We start from the raw sequence: 21,220 nt of genomic DNA on the forward strand, positions 1-21,220 counted from the left end.
AGCAGTTCACCCAAGCCCCAAGGCCAAGCCCTCCCACCTGCTTCCTCTTGCCCTCCTTACATACACATGTTCACAGGCATGCACATGTGCACACATGCAAACAGTGACATTCACCCCATCCCAGGTACCACAGAGCCACCGTGTGCTTGGCCAGGGCATCACTGATGGAGGAAGGGAAAGGTGAACTCTGTGGCTCCCTGAGAAGGGATGTGGGTGGAGGAATGGGACGGCACATATGCCAGGAAAAAGGCAACTAGACGAGGGTCAGAGGTGGAGAAAGCAAAAAGAAGATTGAGAGGAAGGATGACTGTACACAGTGCTTAGAGGAAGAACCACAGGCCTGTCCTTCCATTTGAACTTGTGGGTAAGCCCATGCATGTATTAGCTGCTGCCCTTGCCTCCTGCTTATTCTTGCTGAATGTTTGGAGGCCAGGGCGAGCCTCCCAGCACCCCAGGGCCACCTGGAGCTGGTGTGACTGAGCATGGGCGGATGGGGGCATGGGGATGACCCCACCTTCTCTTCTGCCAGCTGGTCCATGTCATCTGAGGCACCAGCTCAAGGACCTTGGTTAACAGAATCTGGGAGAGAAGCCCCAGCCTTAATGCCACAGAAAATAAATTCTAGGAGGTTTCCTCACCCTGACCCAAAGCTCCAACAACATTCTTCAGGAAGTCTTAAGAGCTAACACTGAGGTATCAGGTACTCTCCTAAGAACTTTATAAATAGTGAAACAAAGTTTTAATTTGTTTAAAACTGATAATCCCTTGAGGTAGGGATTATTATAACTTTCCCCAATTTACAGATAAACTGAGGCACAGAGATGTTAAATTGCCCAGGAGCAAACCACCAAGGAGTGAGTTCAAACTCAGGCAGGGTCTGGACTCTCAGGCATCACAAGAAACTGCCTTTTCTTTCTTTCTTTTTTTTTGTACAGACAAAGTCTTACTTTATCACCCTCAGTAGAGTGTTGTGGTGTCACACAGCTCACAGCAACCTCCAACCTCTAACTCCTGGGCTTAAGCGATTCTCTTGCCTCAGCCTCCCGAGTAGCTGGGACTACAGGCACCCACCACAATACCTGGCTATTTTTTTGTTGCAGTTTGGCTGGGGCCAGGTTTTAATCTGCCACCCTCGATATATGGGGGCAACGCCCTATCCACTAAACCACAGGTGCCGCCTCAAGAAACTGCCTTTTCATCGTGTTTCCTTTTAAAGTAATGACATTGACTGAGACTGGCTTGACCCCTCCCAAGAACAACTCTCCCAAGCCTCTGACACCCTTGAAGCAGCTTGGGAAAACACAGCCACTAGACTTCTGCAGATGTGGGGCATGGAGCTGAAAGCACCTGCTCTGAAAGCAGCAGGAATGTTACAACCCAGTGTCCTGAGGCACGAATTCATCAAGACAGAAAGGGCAGCTCCTTCAGGATTTGCAGACATCCTGTGTCAGCCACCCCAGAGAAATCAAGCCCAAGTCCTCCTCACTCCTGCCCCCTTGAAGAGCTCAAGTAAGGCTGAGACTTTGGGCCTCAGGCAATGACGGGGCCAGTGGCTACAAGTGACATCCTGTCATCACCAGTGGATTTACCCACTCCACCCGGGTTGACCCTCCAGACTCCCCACCCTGACTCACTGCAGAGGTGTCCAAGATTTCCCTCTCACTGCAGTGGAGAGGCAGCGACAGGCCAGGGCAAGCTGTGGCCACTGTTCTGACTTACTTGAAGAAGTCCTCCTTGCAGTAGACACTCCCGGCCCTGGAGAAGCACCTGTCGGCCAGCTGCATCTGGCAGTCTGCACACTTGAGGCAGGAGCTGTGCCAGTGTCTGTCCAGGACCTTCAGGATGAACTTGTCCAGGATATGCTGGTTGCAGCCAGCGCACTGAGGGATCTCTGCAGGGATAGGAGAGAGCCAGTGTGAGCCTTCCACACAGTCTGGCAAACCAGGAAGGCCCTGTGTGGATGCCTTCCCATCCTGATGTTGTGGGAACAGACATGACCCAAACCCCCGGGGCTGCCTCATACAGTTGTGCAGTTGGCACACTGCACAAATATGCCTGGTCAAGGGGGCAGGTAGGGACTAAATGTGACCCTTGCTTTACTAGCCAGGCTGTGTGTTCTGGCTTGGGGTGACTTTGGCCCAGGGGTCACCGGTTACTAAGGGCTCCATAAGGCTAGCAACCTCAGCTAAGCCCATTTATGTCAGCTGCAATTCCACAGCCAAGAGGTCAGGAAGGCCCAACAACATTCACCTCTGTTTCCCTGACATGTTCACTAGCGATTGGAATCTGTACTAAAAACATCACCCTCCAAAGTGAGCCCTGCCTAGTATCAGGCCTGAAAAGCAAATGATATGCATGAGGGGTGGGCAGTAACCAAGGTCCAGGCCTGAGTGCTCTTGGAGAGAAAATCTCGATACTTTAATGGACTGCAACAGATACCATGGATTGGTTTGATCAATACTCAATCCTGATATGCCTTCCCACGCTGCAGACAGGATAGCTGCAAGCTGCGTTTCTGGGACCCCCTGAAGTTTAGGTTCTGAATGCAATTTCAAGCCTGCCACTCAGATGCACTTAAGAGAGATCTGAATTCAGAACTGTGTTCAGTGTAGAGATAGCTGAGCAAGGGGCTTCTATTGTGCTGGTGTGGATCATGGCAGAGGGTATGAAATGCTGTGTTTGTAATTTCCTGATCAATCACAGCAGAGCCAATAAAATTCTGGGGACTGAGAGTTATTTCTGGAAGCTCCACCTAGCTGGCTCCACTGAGTGGAAAGCCATTTAATTAATACCTGGCGATTATTCACTTTTCACTTAAATAGTAACAGCGGATTCTGTTATCTGCAACTGAATCCTAAGCACAGCCCCATTCTGTTCCTTTCCTGAGTGATTTCCTATCCAAGGTCTGCGCTGCTGTCCCAACTTTACTGAGGGATTGCTTGGGCATGTGATAGTATTCTGAGTCGCTCAAGGTTTCAAAATCTACCAAATGATCAGACTTACATGGTCAGATGAACAAATAGTGCTAGCATCTCTAGCCATCTTCCCCGTACTTTTCAAAAAAAAAAAAAGGTAACCAATTAACAAATACTACAAACAAAAATATAAAGTCAGACAATTAAGTTCATGAACTTGTCCTAGAAAAAGTGCTACCTACCTCATTGCTAAATATGGTAGGGTCACCTTTGAGATCCTCCCCCTTGGGAAGCTGTGCACCAGCGCCAGCACCTAGTCCACCCTTCAGAGCAATTTTGGAACTCCTTTTCTGGAATGACCATCAGAGCCCTCATCATATGAGGTCTGACAATTAAGTTCACAAACTCGCCCTAGAAAAAGTGCTATATACCTCATTGCCAAATATTGCTACAGCCAATGGGAGATGGCCAAAGGGGAGGACTTTGAAGGTGACAGCAGTGAGTTCAGCAATGAGGTACGTAGCACTTTTTCTAGGGTGAGTTCATGAACTTACTTGTCAGACCTCACATATAAGTGTGAGAATTTGGCCTCTTATATAGTATCCTGATATAGCCCTCATGAGGCTGGCAGCACCAGGGTTTCTCACCTCTATTGCAAATAGCACTTTTGTTACTTGTTTGTCTATATAGCGTCTTTCCCACGAGAAGGAGGGGTCCTCTAGGGGCCAGACCACTATGACTTCCTTCTTGGCTTTGCATACCCACTGGCTAGCATGCCTGGCACACAGGGTAACTACACAGATGTTTATCACTGAGTAATGCTTGATCAAATCAGCCAGGCATGGTGGCTCACACCTGTAACCCTCATACTTTGGGAGTCTGAGGTGAGAAGACTGTTTGAGGCCAGAAGTTTGAGACCAGCCTGGGCAACAAAGCGAGACCCCATCTCTATAAAACTTTTTAAAAAATTAGCTGAAGGAGGGAGAGTGATTGGTGGGACCACACCTATAGTTCATCGTACAAGGGTACATGTGAATCTTTCTAAATGTAGAATATAAATGCCTTAACACAATAACTAAGAAAATGCCATGAAGGCTATGTTAACCAGTTTGGTGAAAATATTCCAAATTGTATATAAAACCAGCACACTGTACCCCATGACAGTATTAATGTACACAGTGATGATTTAATTTAAAAAAATTAGCTGAAGGAGGATTGCCTGAACTCTGGTCTTTGCGGCTACCGTGAGCCTCAAAGATCACACACCTGTACTTCAGGCTGGTTGACAGAGTGTGACCCCATCTGTCATACGGGAATTAGCCTCAAAACACTAAGAAAAAATGTTAAACACATACAAAGCACTAAAAAACGTTAAATACTTGAGAGAAAGCTTCCTCAAGGATTAAGACATCTGTACCTAAAACTTACAGGTAAGTTATTCGGATATTCTTGAAATGCCATCACTAGCCCTGTACTTACATGTGCCAACCTCAGAACCAGTTCAGCCAAAACATTCAGCGAAACCCAGACCCTCAGCCTGTTCCCTTCATGGCCTCAGCACCACCAGCATTTGCATGAAAGCTGGACCTCGTAGATGCCTGGGCTGTACACTCCTTTCTCAGACCAAAATCCCCAATGAAAACCATGAGGATCACACTGAGATGGACACATGTAGTCCCAGACACTTGCTAACTGTCCCAGTACAGATGTGATTCCTTTTCTCAATCTCAAAAGTTTTCCTCGTTAAACAATAAATTGTTCAAGCAGGAAGTACTTACCAAGGACTTCTAATATGCCAGCAAAACACTAAGCACTGGACAGCTACAGGAATTTCCAACTGAGAGGGTGGGCTGGTGAGACCCAGGGTAAGAGCATGGATTCTGGAGCCAGACTGCCTGCATCTGAAGCTGGGTTTGCTTTCTAGATAAGTACTTAGCTGCTCTCTGCCTCAATTTCCTCGCCTGTACCATTCTGGTGATGATGACACTAGTGCCTGGTAGGACTGTTGGAAAGAGCAAATGAATCAACACATGTAAAATTCTGAGAACAGGGCCTAATACACAGTAGGCACTCGGTACGGACTCACTGTCATTAGGAGAGGAGGTGACTGCAGTGACTATAGAAAGTGAAGTTAGGCACCGTGCTCATGGTCCTTATCTCACTGAGGCTGCCTCTCCCGCAGAGGCTCAGAGTGCCCACCTTGTGCAGGCGCTCGTTCAGCAGCCCAGGCTCCGGCCAGGCCCCTCAGGGACTGGCTGGCATCCCTAGAGGAGATAATGTGAGAGTTGGCCAGTCTATGAGGAGTGGATAGCCAGGAGCTCCTGGGGTGACATGCCCAGCCTTAGGCAGGGGACAGTGGGGGACAACTCAGGTCAAGAGTATCATAAAGGACGAGGGGGTGCAGGTTTCTGAGCACACGCCGCATTTACAGGCATGGGGGAAGGCTGCTCGGGCACCACCTTGCAGGGGGACAGGAAGAAAAACCTAACCAGGAAGCCCTCCCCAATCAAGAAAGAGTTTTAAGGACAAAGAGGGTGCAGGGTCCGTAGGAGTGTCTGACTGAGCCCCGAGGGCTGCTGGGCATGGCCACCGGGCATGGCCACCACCAACCTTCGCTGGGCACAGCCATTCAGGACTTTATTCTGGATGGCAGCAGTAGCTCTAGGAGTGGGGCAGGAGCTTCTTTGTGTGAGCAAATGACTGGATTTCCAAGATCCAGACACTGGGCCCAGGGGAGGCCAGTTAACCCTTCGAGAACTCTGATGGAGAAGTGTCCCCACTGCCGAAAGCAATCTGGCTCCCCACACCTCCCTCGCTCCTGGGCAAGAAGGACACCAATTCCTACCTAATTGTTGTTTGGTCTGCCCTCCAAGGAGAGATACGGCTATATTTTTCCTCCCAGCTACAAATGCATGGGATGAGGGCGAGGATGTATGCCCATAAAATTTATTTCGAGCAAGGTATCTACCCGGAGCCTTAATATGATGAGTATTCAAGAGAGAATACATTAGGGCTAATGTATGCAGGGAACGGCAGGCAGCGGAGTTTTCGAGGCTTGTAAGAAGAGACAACATCACGGTAAGAAACAAACCCAATAGCAGACAGACAAGCCATTTCAGCTGCGAGCTTGCAGGAGGCCATCTGTGCTGGACCAGACTGGGCTGCCCAAACTAGGGTCCTTCATACTAAACCGGGGTCCTTGGGTTTGGCAAAAGTGTAAGGGATAAGGTAAAGGTGGCTTTCAAGTTAAAAGATTTTTCTACTGCATTACACTGTAGATTATGGGCGGGGGGAGAGTTTAAAAGATAATTTGGAAATGGTTTAAAAGATCCACAATATAGGCCATCAATAATAGTAAAACTAGGCATCCAGATCTTGTTTTGAACTCTGTTGGGGTTTGAATGTGAATGGACTAATCATCTGAATAATCCGTATTTATGGAGGAACTTATCAGCCCCGTCTTATAGATGAGGAAACAGCCTTGGAGAGGCCATGCAGTGGGCTCGAGGCCCCACTGCGGGGAACCAACAGCCTGCGCTGCTGCTTCCTCACATGACCAGCTCCGTCGAAGAGCTCAACGGGCCTTACCCGGCTGGACTCTGTCATTTTACAGAGGGCAAATGGAAAGTCTCAAAGCTGCTCTGTGTACAGTGACAAGACAGGAGATGACCACTGGTCTCTTTAGCCCTCCAACAACTGAGCAAATGGCAATGTTTGAGACACAAATTTAGATCCTCTGGACGGGGTCCACATGTGCCTTATGAGACAGACACCTAACACCCGGGGAAGGGTTGGAAGCAGGAAGGATCCATGTTTCGCTCAACCAGCTGCAAGGTGCCCACGTATTGGCTGTGTTGGTCAAATTCAGACTCATCCCCACCAGTGAGGAAGTGGAGACCTGTGAACTCAGACCCCACCCCCCAGGCTACATGGCTCCCATGTGACTAGTTAGATTAGTAAGAAATATAAACTATCTAGAAATTTTTCAAAGAGCAATGATGCAGCCTTTTTAAAAATTTACAATAAATTACTATTATTCTTTTTCACAACTTGGAGAGCCTGAACAGGACAGAAGTCACGTAGGTTTCCTACCACAAATATAGTTGTGGTAACCAAACTTTGCAGGATCAAGAGGTTTTCCAAATAAGCTCAACTTATCTAACACACTATTTAGTGTCTCAAAATTCCACTTTAAAACTGGAATTTAAGCAGATCCTTGAAGTCACTAAAGGCAGAATTTGATCTGCAAACTCAATTACCAACATGAGGAATGATTTCATCTAAAATGAAAGTTTTTCCGTTATCTGCCCATAAATGTTCTGTGGTGATGCTGTTGCTGGGTGAAACCAAGCACGAAAAGATGGCAATACCCCCTGGAATAGCCAAGCACTCTGCGGAGACACAGGAGCACAGTCCAATACACTCCCCACGGGCAGGACCTGTCCAGCAGAGCCTTCTGTGTCCTGCAGAGTGACAGACTGACATGGCTCAAGGCACAGACCTAAGCCCTCAGGGAGAGACTACACATGTACACATACAGACATCCTCATAATCCCTGTAGCTAACCCCCCCCACTACACATAGAGACACCTGCGTGCACATATGTGCATGCATACTTATACACACAGGTGTATGTATAACACAGACACATACATGTATACAGAGAAACACTTTTATTCACAAATAAAGACACACCCTGAGACACATACACAAAGGCCTCGACACATATACATATATATTCCCACATAATCAAACACACGTGCATACGGCACAGACACATACTCTGTGTTTGTTGTACACAAGCACACACACGTACATACAAACACACTCACACACAGCCTCACCCATAGGCTGAGGCATTGCCATTCTGGGAAAAGGCCAATTCTGCAGTCAAGCTCTTGCCATGGAGAGGAAGCCATCACTGAATGGGGGAGCTGTCAGGGGGATGGAGGGGGAGTGGCATGGAAAGGCAGGGAGAAGCAGAAACATTTTTTTCAAATGCTTTTCAGAGAGGGCTCAAAAGTACTGGGAGAATTTGCAAGTTTTCACTTCTGGTGAGAGTTTAGACCTTCAAATATTTAGGTCTAGCCAAATTGCATACAACAAATCTCACATCAGAATCAGACCTGGGTTCATATCCTAATTTTACTCTGTATGTGATCTTGGGCAAATTATTGAACGTCTTTGAGCCTGGGTTTTCTTATCCATTAAGTGGGGGATGATAACGCCAGTCTCTCAGGTCGAAGGTAAAACATCCTAACACCATTGTCCAAGCTCAGTGATCAGCTCCTTTCTCCATTGGCTCACAACCCATCACCAAATGAATTTACATGTTAAAGAAGTGTCAAAATTACCCATGCTTTGTTATTTTCTCCCTTATACATTTTCCCCTCCCTCACCCTTCCAAAACCACTCAAAACTCTCTTCTACCTCCTTATGCTAAAGGTATCCAAAAGATGTGCACGAACATCTAATCAGCATCCTCTTAGAGTATGAACAGTAGATAATGCAACATTAAAAGGCTTCAGTCTTTGTGGAATAAAGAAATCTGACAGCTTCTTTTCTCCACAGAATGGGGGCTGATTTGCCAAGACTTGGTCCTCTCCCCACATGTGAGTGGTGAAAACAAAGAGCCTAAGGCCCCCAACCGCTAACCTCACCTCACTGTTGCTATAATGTATCCAGTTAAGAGTAGACAGGGTTCAAATTAACATTTGAAGCTTCTAGCATTCTTCTTTTCTTTTCTTTTTTTTTTTTTTTGAGACAGAATCTTAAGCTGTCGCCCTGGGTAGAGAGCTAAGGCATCACAGCTCACAGCAACCTCCAACTCTCGGGCTTAAGCGATTCTCTTGCCTCAGCCTCCTATGTAGCTGAAACTACAGGCACCCGCCACAATGCCCAGCAATTTTTTTTTTTTTAATTTGGTTGTAGTTCTCATTATTGTTGTTTGGTGGGCCCAGGCTGGATTCGAACCCGCCAGCTCCGGTGTATGTGGCTGGCGCCCTAGCCACTTGAGCTACAGGTGTTGAGCAGCTTCTAGCATTTTTCTTAGAGACATCTAAATGCCCAAAGGAAAAGTGTATTTATTTTTTACACTTGATCTTAACCAAAAAGGCTAAGAAGTGATTCTATTTCTTAAGGCAGGGAAGCAATTCTATTTCTTTTTTGATAAGAAATGTTTACAAACCCTTCATCAGTGGCCATAATCTACTTCTTCATCAAGGAAGCTTATTATTATTATTATTATTATTTTGGAGACAAGAGTGTTGCTTTGTTGCCCTTGGGAGCGTGCCCTGGGATCATATCTCACAGCAACCTCAAACTATTAGATTCAAGCAATCCTCTTGCCCCAGCCTCCCCAGTAGCTGGGACTACAGGTTCCTACCACAACATCAGGCTATTTTTTTTTTTTAAGAGGTGGGGTCTTGCTCTGGTTCAGGCCGGTCTCAAACTCATAAGCTCAGGTGATCCACTGGCCCCGGCTTCTCAGAGTGCTAGGATTACAGGTGTGAGCCATGAGGCTGGCACAAAGAAGCTTATGAAACCCACAACATAATAGCTACCCCTCAGAGTACCTGAAGCACTGTGATAGGGGCACCTTGGACTTATTTTTCAGAGGGGCGCAGCAGAAAGTGGAATCCGTTTTTAAATTTCTAAATTCTTAGAAAAGTTAGTTTCTAAATTCTTAGAAAAGTTAAATTCATTAGTAAAGTTTCAGAAAGCTGGGACATAGATGAGATCAAAAGGTCTGATGTGGTCTGTGGCAGACCAAATTTGGCCTCACCTCTCTGGTGATATGTAATAAGTATTGTCCATTTTAATTCTCTGCTCACGTATCTTCATTTCCAAGAAACTGCTCTCAAGGAACGAGGGGCCACCATGAAACATTTCATGAAGGGCTTGTGTTTGTTTGATCGATTTTAATTCTTTGAAAAATGGTGTTTTCTATCTCTTTGGTCACAGAAGATCAACAGGGTGAGGAGAGGGAGGAGTCTTTTTAAAGAGACTAAAATTAGAACCAACGCACATGACAATGACTTCTAAAATGTACTTAAGAAGATGCACCTTTCTGGGAAAATAAAATCAGATTTTCCATTAGAATCATAATGCTGATGCATTACTTCGATATTTTAAAAACTAAATTACTTTGTATTGAGAAGAATGATGTTCATTTTACTACGCTCTGAGATCAGATTAATACTTTGTAAACTTTGAACTTTGATGTACCACGTTAGAGCCCTGTGAGACATTCCTTTTTAACTGCCTTTTGGACAAAATAGAATTCTTTTTGTTGTATAATTTGACTTGACAGCCCAATGCTCAGGACATGTTTTCCTTGCTCCTCCATAAAGGGAGTTGGGGTCCATGGGAGTCACTTCCAGACCTCACGATACCCCTGCTTCACTTGGCCATCCTCTTGGGACAGCCAGCAGTGCTCCAGGCCACTGGGGCAGCTCCATCTGCAAACTGTGAGCCTGGTCTCAGACTGAGCACCTGCACTCCCAGCTTTGTCAAGTATATTCAAATCCGCATGCTCATTTTCTCTTCCAGACACCCTATGAAGTGCACACTGTCTACACTTAAAAGATTATGAAACAATAAGGGGCTTCCCTAGGAGTGCACAGCTGGGGGCCATTTTGGAGCTAGAGACTTCTCTGGGGCTGACCAAAGACTTTGAGCAACTCACAGAGCCACCTCGGGGACATTCCGCCCCAAATCCTTTTGTTGGTGGCTTCCTTCCAGGACTAGTTTTCTGAGCTGTCTCAAATAATATTGGGCTGATGTGAATCTCCAAAACACCTCATTTTATTTGTTTGTTAAGTTTTTTACTGACTACTACTAGCTGATAGGAGAAGCCGAATGAGGCTTTAGGGAAACGCTTACAATTGAAGGATTGTATGGATGTTTTCCTTGGAATTTTCCATTCCTTATCCATGAATGGAGGAAAACGTGAAAAGGAGGATAACAAGAGCCAAATGGCAGGCATCGCTGGTCTGTCGCCTCAGGTTCCCTGAGTCAGAAAAAAGGAAAGTCTTCTTTTTTAAAAGGCAGACTTGGGAAATATCCTCAGTGTGTGTGCTGGGGCCGGGTGCTTGTTGGTTTGGTTGGGAATGATAATTCTAAAATGCAACAACAAGGTAAACCCACAGGACATACCAAGGTATGGCGCTCCCACCTAAACTTGTACCTGAACTCTGAAATATTCAAGTCTAGAAATGAACACAGAGGTGTAGTCAAATTAAAATTAAATTAAAGTTCTATTATTGGGTATTTAAAAAATAAAACTTGATTGGTTTGATGTAAGCACGTCAGAGTGTATACAAAAATCAACACATTGTACCCCACATAGGCATAAATGTATTCAAGATCTATGTGCATATGACTTAGTAAAAAATAAATAAATAAAACTTTCCAATTCAAATTGCCCCTATCGCCACTGACGATAAAAATCCTGTTTTCTGGTGACAACTCCCTTTTTAAATCACCTGATAATTGTGACCGAAGGAACCAAGGACTGATTCATCTATGCGTCTGCACATGGGGAAAGCCTGAGACCCAGGGTTCACTTTTAGTGACAAATCATGACTCTTCTGGTATCCCTCCCTCCCCCACTTTTTGTTTGTCATTAAAGACATTTCATTTTTATTGGACAATGTATAGTTTTCTTATTTATATTTTTGCTTATTTGAAACCAGGGTTATCTTGAAGAGACCATAACATAATTTTCCAAAATATTTTATAAAATTCCTCTTAAGGGATTTTCGTAACCTGGTAAAAAAATAATCTCATAAACAACACCACTGAAGTGCAAAATTCCAATGTTAATTCTTTAAAACTTAAGGAGAAAAAGGCACATTGAACATCTTGGTATTCTGTGATGGTAACAGCAGCTTTAAACTCAGGGAGCTGGGGCAGCCACAAAAACATTGGAAAAATTCTAATTTGAAAATTGGCATCACGCTTAAGGTAAATCGTACCCTCTATCATCACAGCCACTTAGGTGCCTTAAAAATACATCAGTATAGGCGTGCGTGTTTTGTCAGCTAATTTCTAGTTCTTTTCTAGTTTTTCTTGACAAATGACTAGCAACTAGAAAAAACGTCGGAAAATCCTTCTCACGTCAGCACAGATCACACCTAAAATGGTCCTTCTCCTCTACTTGTTTTCTGGAACCCTTCCTAAAACGGTACTGTTTGTTTCATTAGGCGACTTGGGGTTCCTTGGGAAATCTCCTTTGTTCTTTTCCTGCTTTCGGACAGCTCAAAAATAGCAACCTCTTCAATAAAAGAACAAATTCGAAAGTATGCTGTAATTTCAGCGTTATCATTCTAAAGCTGCTGTTTGGATGATATTTTGACAGAAGGAGTCCAGTAGGAAATGAAAGATACAATGGCAGTGTGTATTTGCAGGGACAGGATTATCTGCTGGATGATACACTGTCACATAATTAGTATTTTTCAGTAGAATATCAGATATCCTCAGTAATTGCAAATAAAACAGAAAATTACATTAAACCGACCCATGATGGGGCATGGGAATGTCACAGACACGTCTCTATTTCCACTCCATTTTCACATCTAATCATTGCTAAATCTCTACAACGCATGTTTCTGATGTCTCGCTTTGTCACCATATTCCGTATGTTTGGCAACCTCTCCCTCATAAGAAGAAACTTTCAATTAATTTGGCTGCAAGTTTTGTCTCTATGAAGCTATTCCCAGAACCAGTCCCTTAACCCCTTAACATTATAATTAAAGCAAATTATACTTTAAAGGCATCTGGGGGTGAGGTAGGGCAGTAAAACATCTGTGGCTAGAGAGGGACTGACAGAGGAAAGGGGACAGGGAGATCTGAGAAAGGAAAAATCCACCAAAATACCAGCAGGAATTAGAACTCACCTCCCAAGACGATTTCCCAGTCAGCCACTAATACAGTTAACCCAAAGTACATTTTCCAAGGGAGAATCAATTTCAATTTCACCAATTAAACCCAACCTGTCCACCTACCCCCAACAGCAGTGCCTCGAAATGGTTGATTTGTGCTCCATTTTGATCAGGGTTCCTATAAAACTGAGAACAACAAAAGGCAAAGGCCTCACAGTGGCATCTATTTTTAGTGTATTTCTTCCTACTAGAAATCACAAGAACAGCCCAGCTCCAGGGCGGCTTCTGTCCTCAACCCAACACCTGCGCCTCCCTCCAGGACTCCAAGGAGAGGTGGGTCTCACCATCCTGTACCTGCTGGACACATGCCCCCCAGGAAAATCCCTGTGTTCTGAATTCTCAATGATCCCATGTTCTTTCCAGCAAAGATTCCAAAAGAAAGAAGCAAGAGACAGAAGAAGGGGGCAAGAGGAAGGAAGAAAAAGAGAGAAGACGGATGTTTAAGCCGCCCAACCACAGGGGAATTTTACTAAAAGCAGGAGAGCCTATCTGCTCACATCTGTGTTAGGGACATTGTGAACACTCATTCCAGGAAGGGAGAAAAAGCAGAAAATTTTACAAAAGTAAATGCCTCCCCCAACATGACCCAGCCATCTCCAAATCCAGCAGTCTACATAGTAATGTATCTGGTGCTGCCACAGCAAACTGCTGCTTCAGTCTGTCTCCAACCTGGACTTTCCCAAAGTGGATAATATTACTCCTTTTGTCCTCTCATCAGCTAAACGGTTTCCAAGTCTCTGTGTGTTCCAAAGCTTCTCAGCTCTATTTCTGATGAATTTCCCTAATTGAAAGAAATGGCACAAGGTCCCTTCATCCAACTCCACCGACCCTCCCCCATCCATAACTCTTCAATTGGAGGAGAATACAAGTTACCCAGCCAGAAAAATCCAAATATCTACTACTCCTGCCCAAAACAAGAGGCTCCAAGGAGATTTCTTAACAAGGTAATAGGACGGTTAATCTTTGTTAACTAATTTTCTATTCTACCCCTGCTTGATCCCAAGCACGGTCCCCCCTCCTAGGGCTTGTCTGTGTCCTCCCAGTACTGGGGTCTCTCAGGGTCTGTCTGCTAACGTGGATGTTAAGTACCATCTGACTGTCACACTGAGTGAAAGACACTAAAATCCAGGAAAATGGGAAGTTAGGACATTGAAAATATTTAGGACTTGCAGCTGTCTATTAGTACACCTGCAGGGTCATCAGGTCACTGTTCAAACTACAAGATGCCCTTGTGGCCCGTGTTTTTGACAATTCAATGGAAAGAAATCGCTTTGCCTGTTTCCCTGCCTCCCCCCTGCCACCTAACCTCGGGGACCACTGGGTTTTTAAAACTCGACCTTGGAATCCGCAGTCACGTAGGCGGTCTCCAAGGCGTCTTGAGGGCTCGCGTTGCCCTAATCCCCACTGCATTTAGTCTACATTCTTCCCTTAAACCCCTCTTTGTTTTTTGGAGTGTTAAGAGGCAGGTGCGGGTCCACCTCGCTTCGGTCCTCCTTCCTTGAACTTCCTGCCGCTCCCGGCTTTATCCCGACATGGCTTTTCCAATAATTCTTTTCCTTCTTATTAGTTTTACCCTTCAGATCCCAAGACACATTCGCCCCGCCTTCTAAAAAATCAACAGATTAAAAAGGTTCCACGTTGGATAAAGCCCATCTCCCGAGAGACACAGGGTGAAGCCTGAGCTCGGTCCCAGGCCAGCGGCCGCCTCTTGCACAGCGTGTGCAACAACCCACCGGCTGCGCCTTCCCCGGCGGCGCAGTGTCACCAACCCCCGCCCTGGTTTAATTTAATTCACATCATATGCTGCCCAGGTAGAGTTCTGGTCTCTCTTGAATCTGCCACGTTTCCTGCGCTCGTCAATACCTAAGCAGAGAGAAGAGAGAGACCCGAGGCTCGAACGCAGGCAGAACGCTCGGGCCGCGCAGAGCCTGGGCCGCCTCCTCGCTCCAAGGGGGAGCCGCTCCAATCAGGGGAGCATTGCTTTCTACGTGCTAAAAAGTCACTGAAGGCTCTAGCTGCTAGCATTGGGGTTTAAATTTGTCTTTCCAAATGCTCTGCGCGAAATGGGCCTGAGGACGGAGAGGGGTTTCAGCGCAGGGTACTCGTACGGGTCGCGCCGTCAGTGCTCGCGCCTGCCGCGCCTGTACTTGCGAGCCAAGTCCCCGCCACTACGCTAAAGGGCAGGAAACACGATCCAGGTGCTTCCCAGCTCAATCGGACCTGAGGTCTGCTCGGGAACGTAAGTTCGCAAAAGGTGCGGATGCAAATAGATGAAAAGGGCCCAGAGGGAGGCCAGCCGAACGCAGCGTGCGGTGGTCACAGAGGGAGTCCCTCCCTTGCCCCATTCCCGGCCGTGACCTCTACCCACTGCCGTGGGATGCGGCACGAGCAAAGCCGTCTATCTCCGAAAGGCGACTCGGCCCTCATCTGCCCTCACCGACAAGTCCCCGAAAAACTCGAGGCACTCCCAGGATGGATCCCGGGGCAAGTGCCGAGCATCGTGCGCTGCCCGCAGGTGCACAGCCAACACCAGTTGGAGGAATTCATCTGCAGTTCTTCGGACCACCCAGGCCGGCGCCTGCCCGCGGGGCGGAGGAAGCCAGCACTGGTCGCAGCGAGGTCAGGCAGGTCGCGCTCCCAGACCCCAGGACGCCGCTCCCGCCCAGCCCAGTGCAACCCCGCCTAGCGCAGGTTTTCCGCAAGCCCAGTGAGGAAATAAACCGGCGTTAGGTCCTTCCGCTTTTCAGTCCCTTCTTCCCGATTTCCCAGATCACTGGGGACCGCTCAGGGCAGACCTTTGACCCTCACCCACTCCACCTGCCTACTCGGTGACCCAGTTTAATCGTTAATTCTGCAGCCTAAGCGCTCTGGGACTGCGGCTTGCCAAGCTTCCCTCTGCCCTCACTACCCTCTCCGATACAGGCTGTAGAAAAGGAAGAAGCGGGAACCCTCCCGCCTCTCGGGCGTCTTTAGCCACCTACTGTCCCAAGCGAAGCGCTTTCGGAAACCCGGGGTTTCTCCAAACACCCTTCAGGATGGCAGCTTTGGCTGGAAGCTGGGGTGGGATCCCCAGAGGTTTGGGAATCTGAATCCTAAACCTAGCAGGCGGGAATTTACTAACTGGGACAGCCGGCTTGACCTTTAAAAATTGTCTTGCCCTTGATAATCTGTGATACAGGCAGGGAAGTTTGTGGTGCCCACGGCTATAGTCTGGTTTTCCGTATCGGAATCTGATAGTCTTTGGATAGACAGATAGAAGTGGGGGGTGTTTATTCCTTGCCAACCAGACAGGGCAAGAATGGAAAGAGCAAACAGCTCCTGAGTTTGAGAGAACTCCTGGCTTGGGAAATGAGTCCATTTCATCTCCTTAGGGAACGGCCTGCAAGAAGGAGGATAAAGTCAGGGGCTAGGATTCACAACTCCACCTGCGCTGAAAGATTTACCCATGCACCCCCGAGGGCCCCAGGAGGGGAACCAAGAGGGAGCGGGTGTCCAAGAGAAGTCCTTCACTCAGATCCCACTGAATACAAAATAAAATAACCTCTTCCCACAACTCCAGGGTTTGCAAGAGGTTGCAGAAGCTGTTTTAGGAGACAAGGAAGGGGGACAGAGACGGAGGACCTGTTTTCCTTTTATTACTCTGAGCCCAAACAGGGAGGTCTCTCTTTCCTTCCTAGGGAGTTGACTACTGCCCCACTCTCCCGCAGGCCATCTCGGTCACCTGGGCATCCACTGTCCCTTCCTTCTGTGCCTGGGAAAACTATGTGAGAGATGGGTCAAAACGGAGGCCAAAAGGCGACTACACCGCCCCACCCTCATATATACCCTACACTGTCCGTGGCTCCTTAGCCCTTGAGATGGGCCAGCAGTATCCAGATGCATGAGGAGGACTGCTGAGGTCCAGGAAGAGAGTTTGGGAGGCTGCTCCAGAGGCACTCAACGCATGCAACGCTGTCCCCTGTCCGGTAGCACATGTGGCGTCCCTGCCAGTACTGAGGTGACAGGGCGACTAGGACGGAAGCAGGCTGTTCCGGAGGCAGATAGCTGATAGATAGGTAGATAGATGAATGGTGGAAGACAGTGAAAACAGTGACCCAGGACGCACCAGCCCAGGATGCGGTCCTTTCTGAACCCATCATCCCCCCTCCCCCCACCAAAAGTTACGAATCCTTTCCAAAGAGCCCTCGGCCCCTGTTGGAAGCGACTACCTTTGGGTGCCTCCTCTTTCTGACTGAGTGCTCCAGCCTCCCACCGCAAGGAGCCGCGTTCTGAGTTCCTCAGAAGCCACTGACGTTAGGCAGGAGACAGGCTGCAACTGTGGAAGGGGACTCTACTTTCCTACCCCAGACTGCTCCTGGGATCGCCACCAGCCTCCTCCCGCCCGATTCCTTCGGAACTCCTAGCTCCAAGCCGATGCCTCTCAAGCGGATGGCCACGACAAAGCTTGTTCTGAGAAGTCCGATTGGGGCCGCCCCAGGGGCGGTCGGAGCCACAGGCCAGCAATGGGATCAAGGGACTGCTGAGAAGTGAAAATCGCAGATGGTGACGGCCCTACCTACCAGTCCGCCCTGAGGAAACTGCGGAGTTATGAGCAGAAACCTGTGAAGACAGAACTTACCACATTACTTGGTAACATTTTCCTGAAGGGAATGCACCTCACACATCCCCAAATAAGCAAAAGAATATTCTGACTGCTGACAAATCGAACTAGATTTAAACTCTTAAAATGCCCCTAGAGGTGAGGGCACCATCCTTGGGGGACCCCTACACCTGCTCCATCCGTGGGGGCTGAAGTAATGAAGAAACAGAACTGACTGGGTTGGGAGTGGAGTGGGGGAAGCCAAACCTTCCAGTGGCAGATTGGTGAGACCCCTGTGAGCCAGCCTTCTGTCCTTTCTCCACCCCAGGATTTAAAAGTCCACTGCCCTGCGATTACCTTTCTTCCTCCCAGAGGCTTCCCCCAAGACCTCTTAGTTCTTAGGCCACTGAGCCCCATGTTCCAGGAAAAAAAAAATGTGTATATGTGGGTAGCCTACCTACCCCTTGGCTCCAGCACCAAGAGCCAGCAGCCAGATCTGCTGCAAATGAGGGTACAATCTGCAGTTACAAACGAAAAAACATTGGATCCTGAGACTTTAAGGATTAGGTCTCTCAAATTTGGCCAATGCCTCCTCCAATGGAAGCCATAGAACCCTAGCAAGAAAAAAGAGAGGACTAATCACCCTCCCTTGGATTGCCATTGCCTAGCTGGGCCAACCCCAGGTGAGAGTTCTTTTCTATATTTCCTTAAGTTTTCTACAGTTTGAACTCAAACTCACAGCCCGGGAGACCCGCGATTCTGAAGGCAAGTTCTGAGCATGTTAGGAAAGTGAATCCCTGAGATAGAATATCAAAGTTGTCTCTGCACAAAGAGGAAAAAAAATGAGACAATCTGAGAGTCCAGCAGCACCAGAAAGGCTGTCAGAGCAGAGCTCAGAGTCCTTTCTTTACTGCAGTCCCGACAGGTCACCTACAGATCACAGCCATCAGAGCCAGACCTACGGGTACCAAGGATACACTCTCCCTCCACTCGCACACTCCTCTCTAGAGCTACAAGCAGCTTGTGTTTCTGTTTGTGCAGGAGCTGAGACCCCACTCTGTCCCTGTCTGTACCAGGTACCAAAACATGTTAGCAATAAACTCTCCAAGACACAGCATAGGTGTGGAACTATCTGCCAACAGTTGACATAATGACACAAAGAGTCTGTAAGATATAGTCAAGAAACAATGTAAATAGGCTCGGATGAAACTATTCTAGTCCCTTCTCAAAAACTTTCCCGAGAAGCCAGGGACACCAGCTTACCAGCCCGCCCTTTGAGGCATCGCCAGGACAGACATGCGGTGGAGAAATAAAGCACAGGAGGGCGCGCTCATGCGCCCCACTTCGCAGGTAGTGACAATCCTTAGATGAGTTGTTCCTTTACTTAAACGAACCCTCAGGACGGAGCTACCGCACCACTAAAGATTAGTCGCAGGAGGAAAGGACAGTCCCTTGGCAAGGAGACAGAGGGAAGCCAAGGGGCACCTGCTGAGTGCGCGAACTGAGTCGGGCAAGACTCACCGCGCTCACCGCGGGGGCGCGCGCGCGACGCTTAAGCACCTGTTCTGGCCTCTGCACAGGTCCTCTTTCGCGGACTCTGTATTCAGGAACTAGGGGGAGTCAGATTTCCTCCAGAAAAATCAGATTTCAGAGTCAGATTTCCCACCGGAAAAATCTGCGCGCGCGCACCAGTACACACACTGAAAGACCAGGGGAGTAAACACTCCCGGAGCTCAAGTCGCCTTGCTAATTTTGGGCTCAGGAACAGAGCCGGCGGGCCAGCAAAGCGCCCACCCACCCCAGTTTTTCCCCTCTTCAAATCTGAGCCACCCTGACACCTGCCCTCGCGTGCGCAGAAGATGACCCCCAAGTTCACAACTTCGGTCTCGGCGCTTCTCTCCCCTGCATTCCTTGGCTAGACTGTGTGAGCAGATTCCCTCACACCGATCAGTCCCTGGAGGCGCACGCGGCAAGTGCCCCTGGCAGCAGCGGTTGAGGATGCACTAGGTGCGCACGCCAGGCGCGAAGGCAGCAGGGACCAAGAGTGCGCCCCGGCTTCCCAGCTGCCAACCCCGGGGGCGGGAGATGTGCTTTCCAACTTCCCGCCCGCTGGGGTGAAGTTGAACTAAACCGTCTTGCAAGCTTTGATAGTAGCCCCGGAGGAAGGCGATTTGGGGGAACCACCCTCGCCCTCAGGCCTGGCCTTCAGCTAGCACCCCAGGTGTCTCTCCAGCACTCTCTCCAGCGTTCCCAGAAAAGCCCCGGGCTGGAGATGAGAGCTCTGTACTCTGGGCTCTCCTCAAGCCAGATCTGGGAGGCTTTCGCGTTCGGCTCCAAACAGCCACAAGCCAGGCCCTTCAAACGCACTCCGGCCAATACCTCTGCCCTATGATCGCCTCTGCGCCCCGGCCGCCGGCCCCTCCCGGTCAGGGCCGCCCCGCAGCGGCTGAGGCTGCTGACTCGTTACCAAATTAAATCAGCGAGAAAGGGGGGTGTCTTACGTTGCATCGGCACACCGAGCATCTCCGGGAGCCCCTTGACAGCCCCCTCCGCGGGGACAGTCGCGCTCTGCATCATCTTGGAGCGAGAGACAGGGAGTCGCAGCCTACGGAGATCTCTCACTCTCTTGGTCTAGCTCGATTCAGAAATTTTACAATAATAATAATAATAAACCCAACCAGGCCGCTGAAGTCGCGGTGGAAGCCGGGCTCTCCGTCTCTCCCGGAGGACTCCACAGGCTGGCCGGCCCCCTCCCCCCGCCACTCCGTCTGTTTCAAATCCCTTTGATCTCGCTCTCCCGGGTTGGTGCACATCCCAGGTTGAGGAGACGCTGTTGCTGCAGCTCTGGCTTTTTTCCCCTCCTCCCTCCCCCTCCCCCTCCACCCTTCGCGTGCCGGCCGCCCGAGAGGCCGCGGTCACCCAGGCATTTTGATTCATTCACACTGCAGGAGCGGCCGTGACGTCGCTTTCCGCAGGGAGGCCCGCCCTTCAGCAAATTCCCCCACCGGACAACCAGCGGCCGGCCCCGGCCATAGTGGGGCTCCCCGGCGCCCCAATGCTGCCGGCGGTGCAGGAGGGCGGGGCCGCACGGAGCGGGGCGGGGCCTCGCCGGCCCGCACCCCCCGCCCTGCCGTGCGGGCTCGTGCCCCGAGTATAAATACTGCGGCTTCTCAGCCGCGGCAGCAGGTGGTCGGGGTCCGCAGCGCTCGGGGCTCGTAGGTTCCTGCGGGTCTTCCGGGGGTTCCAGGACGGCAGCTCGTGTCCTCTCCATCCCTCGGTTCGGACCAAGGGGCGGGGCGGGGCTGACCGTCCGGAGACCCGGGCCGCGTGGCCCTGTCTTCCTTGCGCGCTCTCGGTCCCCGGCTTCTCTCTGCCGGACCGAGCGCGCTCCGTAACAGGATGACTCCATCCATCCTCCTCCTACTCTTCTCCTCTGGCCAATTCCTTTCCCGCCGGCACTTTCCAGCCCCTGCTTTCTTCCCCCGCGTCTGGCTGTGGCTGGTCCAGGGACAGCTCGTACTCGGCCCAGAACGCGCGAGTCACGCAGCTGGCGGCGGGCGGCCGGGCCGGGGAAGGCGGCCCGGGGCAGTGCGCGGAGGTGGCGGGGCGCGGGCCCCTGTGCGCGCCCCCGAGACCGCCCTGTGCCCCCCCGGTGACGGGCGGGGGGCCCGCGGCTCCCAGCGGCTGGGTCTCCCTGGCTGCGCTGCTTGCGTCCGCCCGCGGTCCCGTTCTCGCCCCCAGAGACCGATTTGCCTCGCCGCGGGCGCTTTGAACAATCCCCG

General features: G+C 49.4%; 1 protein-coding gene across 1 annotated transcript in view; it reads right to left on the bottom strand.

Moving 5' to 3' along the window:
• LHX4 (LIM homeobox 4) overlaps positions 1-20,247 on the bottom strand; it is a 42,054-nt gene extending 21,807 nt beyond the window's left edge. The window contains exons 1-2 of the mRNA XM_003785669.3: positions 19,940-20,247; positions 1,720-1,891 (exon numbers count right to left, since the gene is read on the bottom strand). Of these exons, the coding sequence (XP_003785717.1) occupies positions 1,720-1,891; positions 19,940-20,015 (248 nt within the window). The 5' untranslated portion in view covers positions 20,016-20,247. The remainder of the gene's footprint in view (positions 1-1,719; positions 1,892-19,939) is intronic.
• Positions 20,248-21,220: the final 973 nt, after the last annotated feature.

This window comes from Otolemur garnettii, unplaced genomic scaffold (genome assembly GCF_000181295.1).
Source record: "Otolemur garnettii isolate 467f Iridium unplaced genomic scaffold, OtoGar3 scaffold00016, whole genome shotgun sequence".
NCBI lineage: Eukaryota > Metazoa > Chordata > Mammalia > Primates > Galagidae > Otolemur > Otolemur garnettii.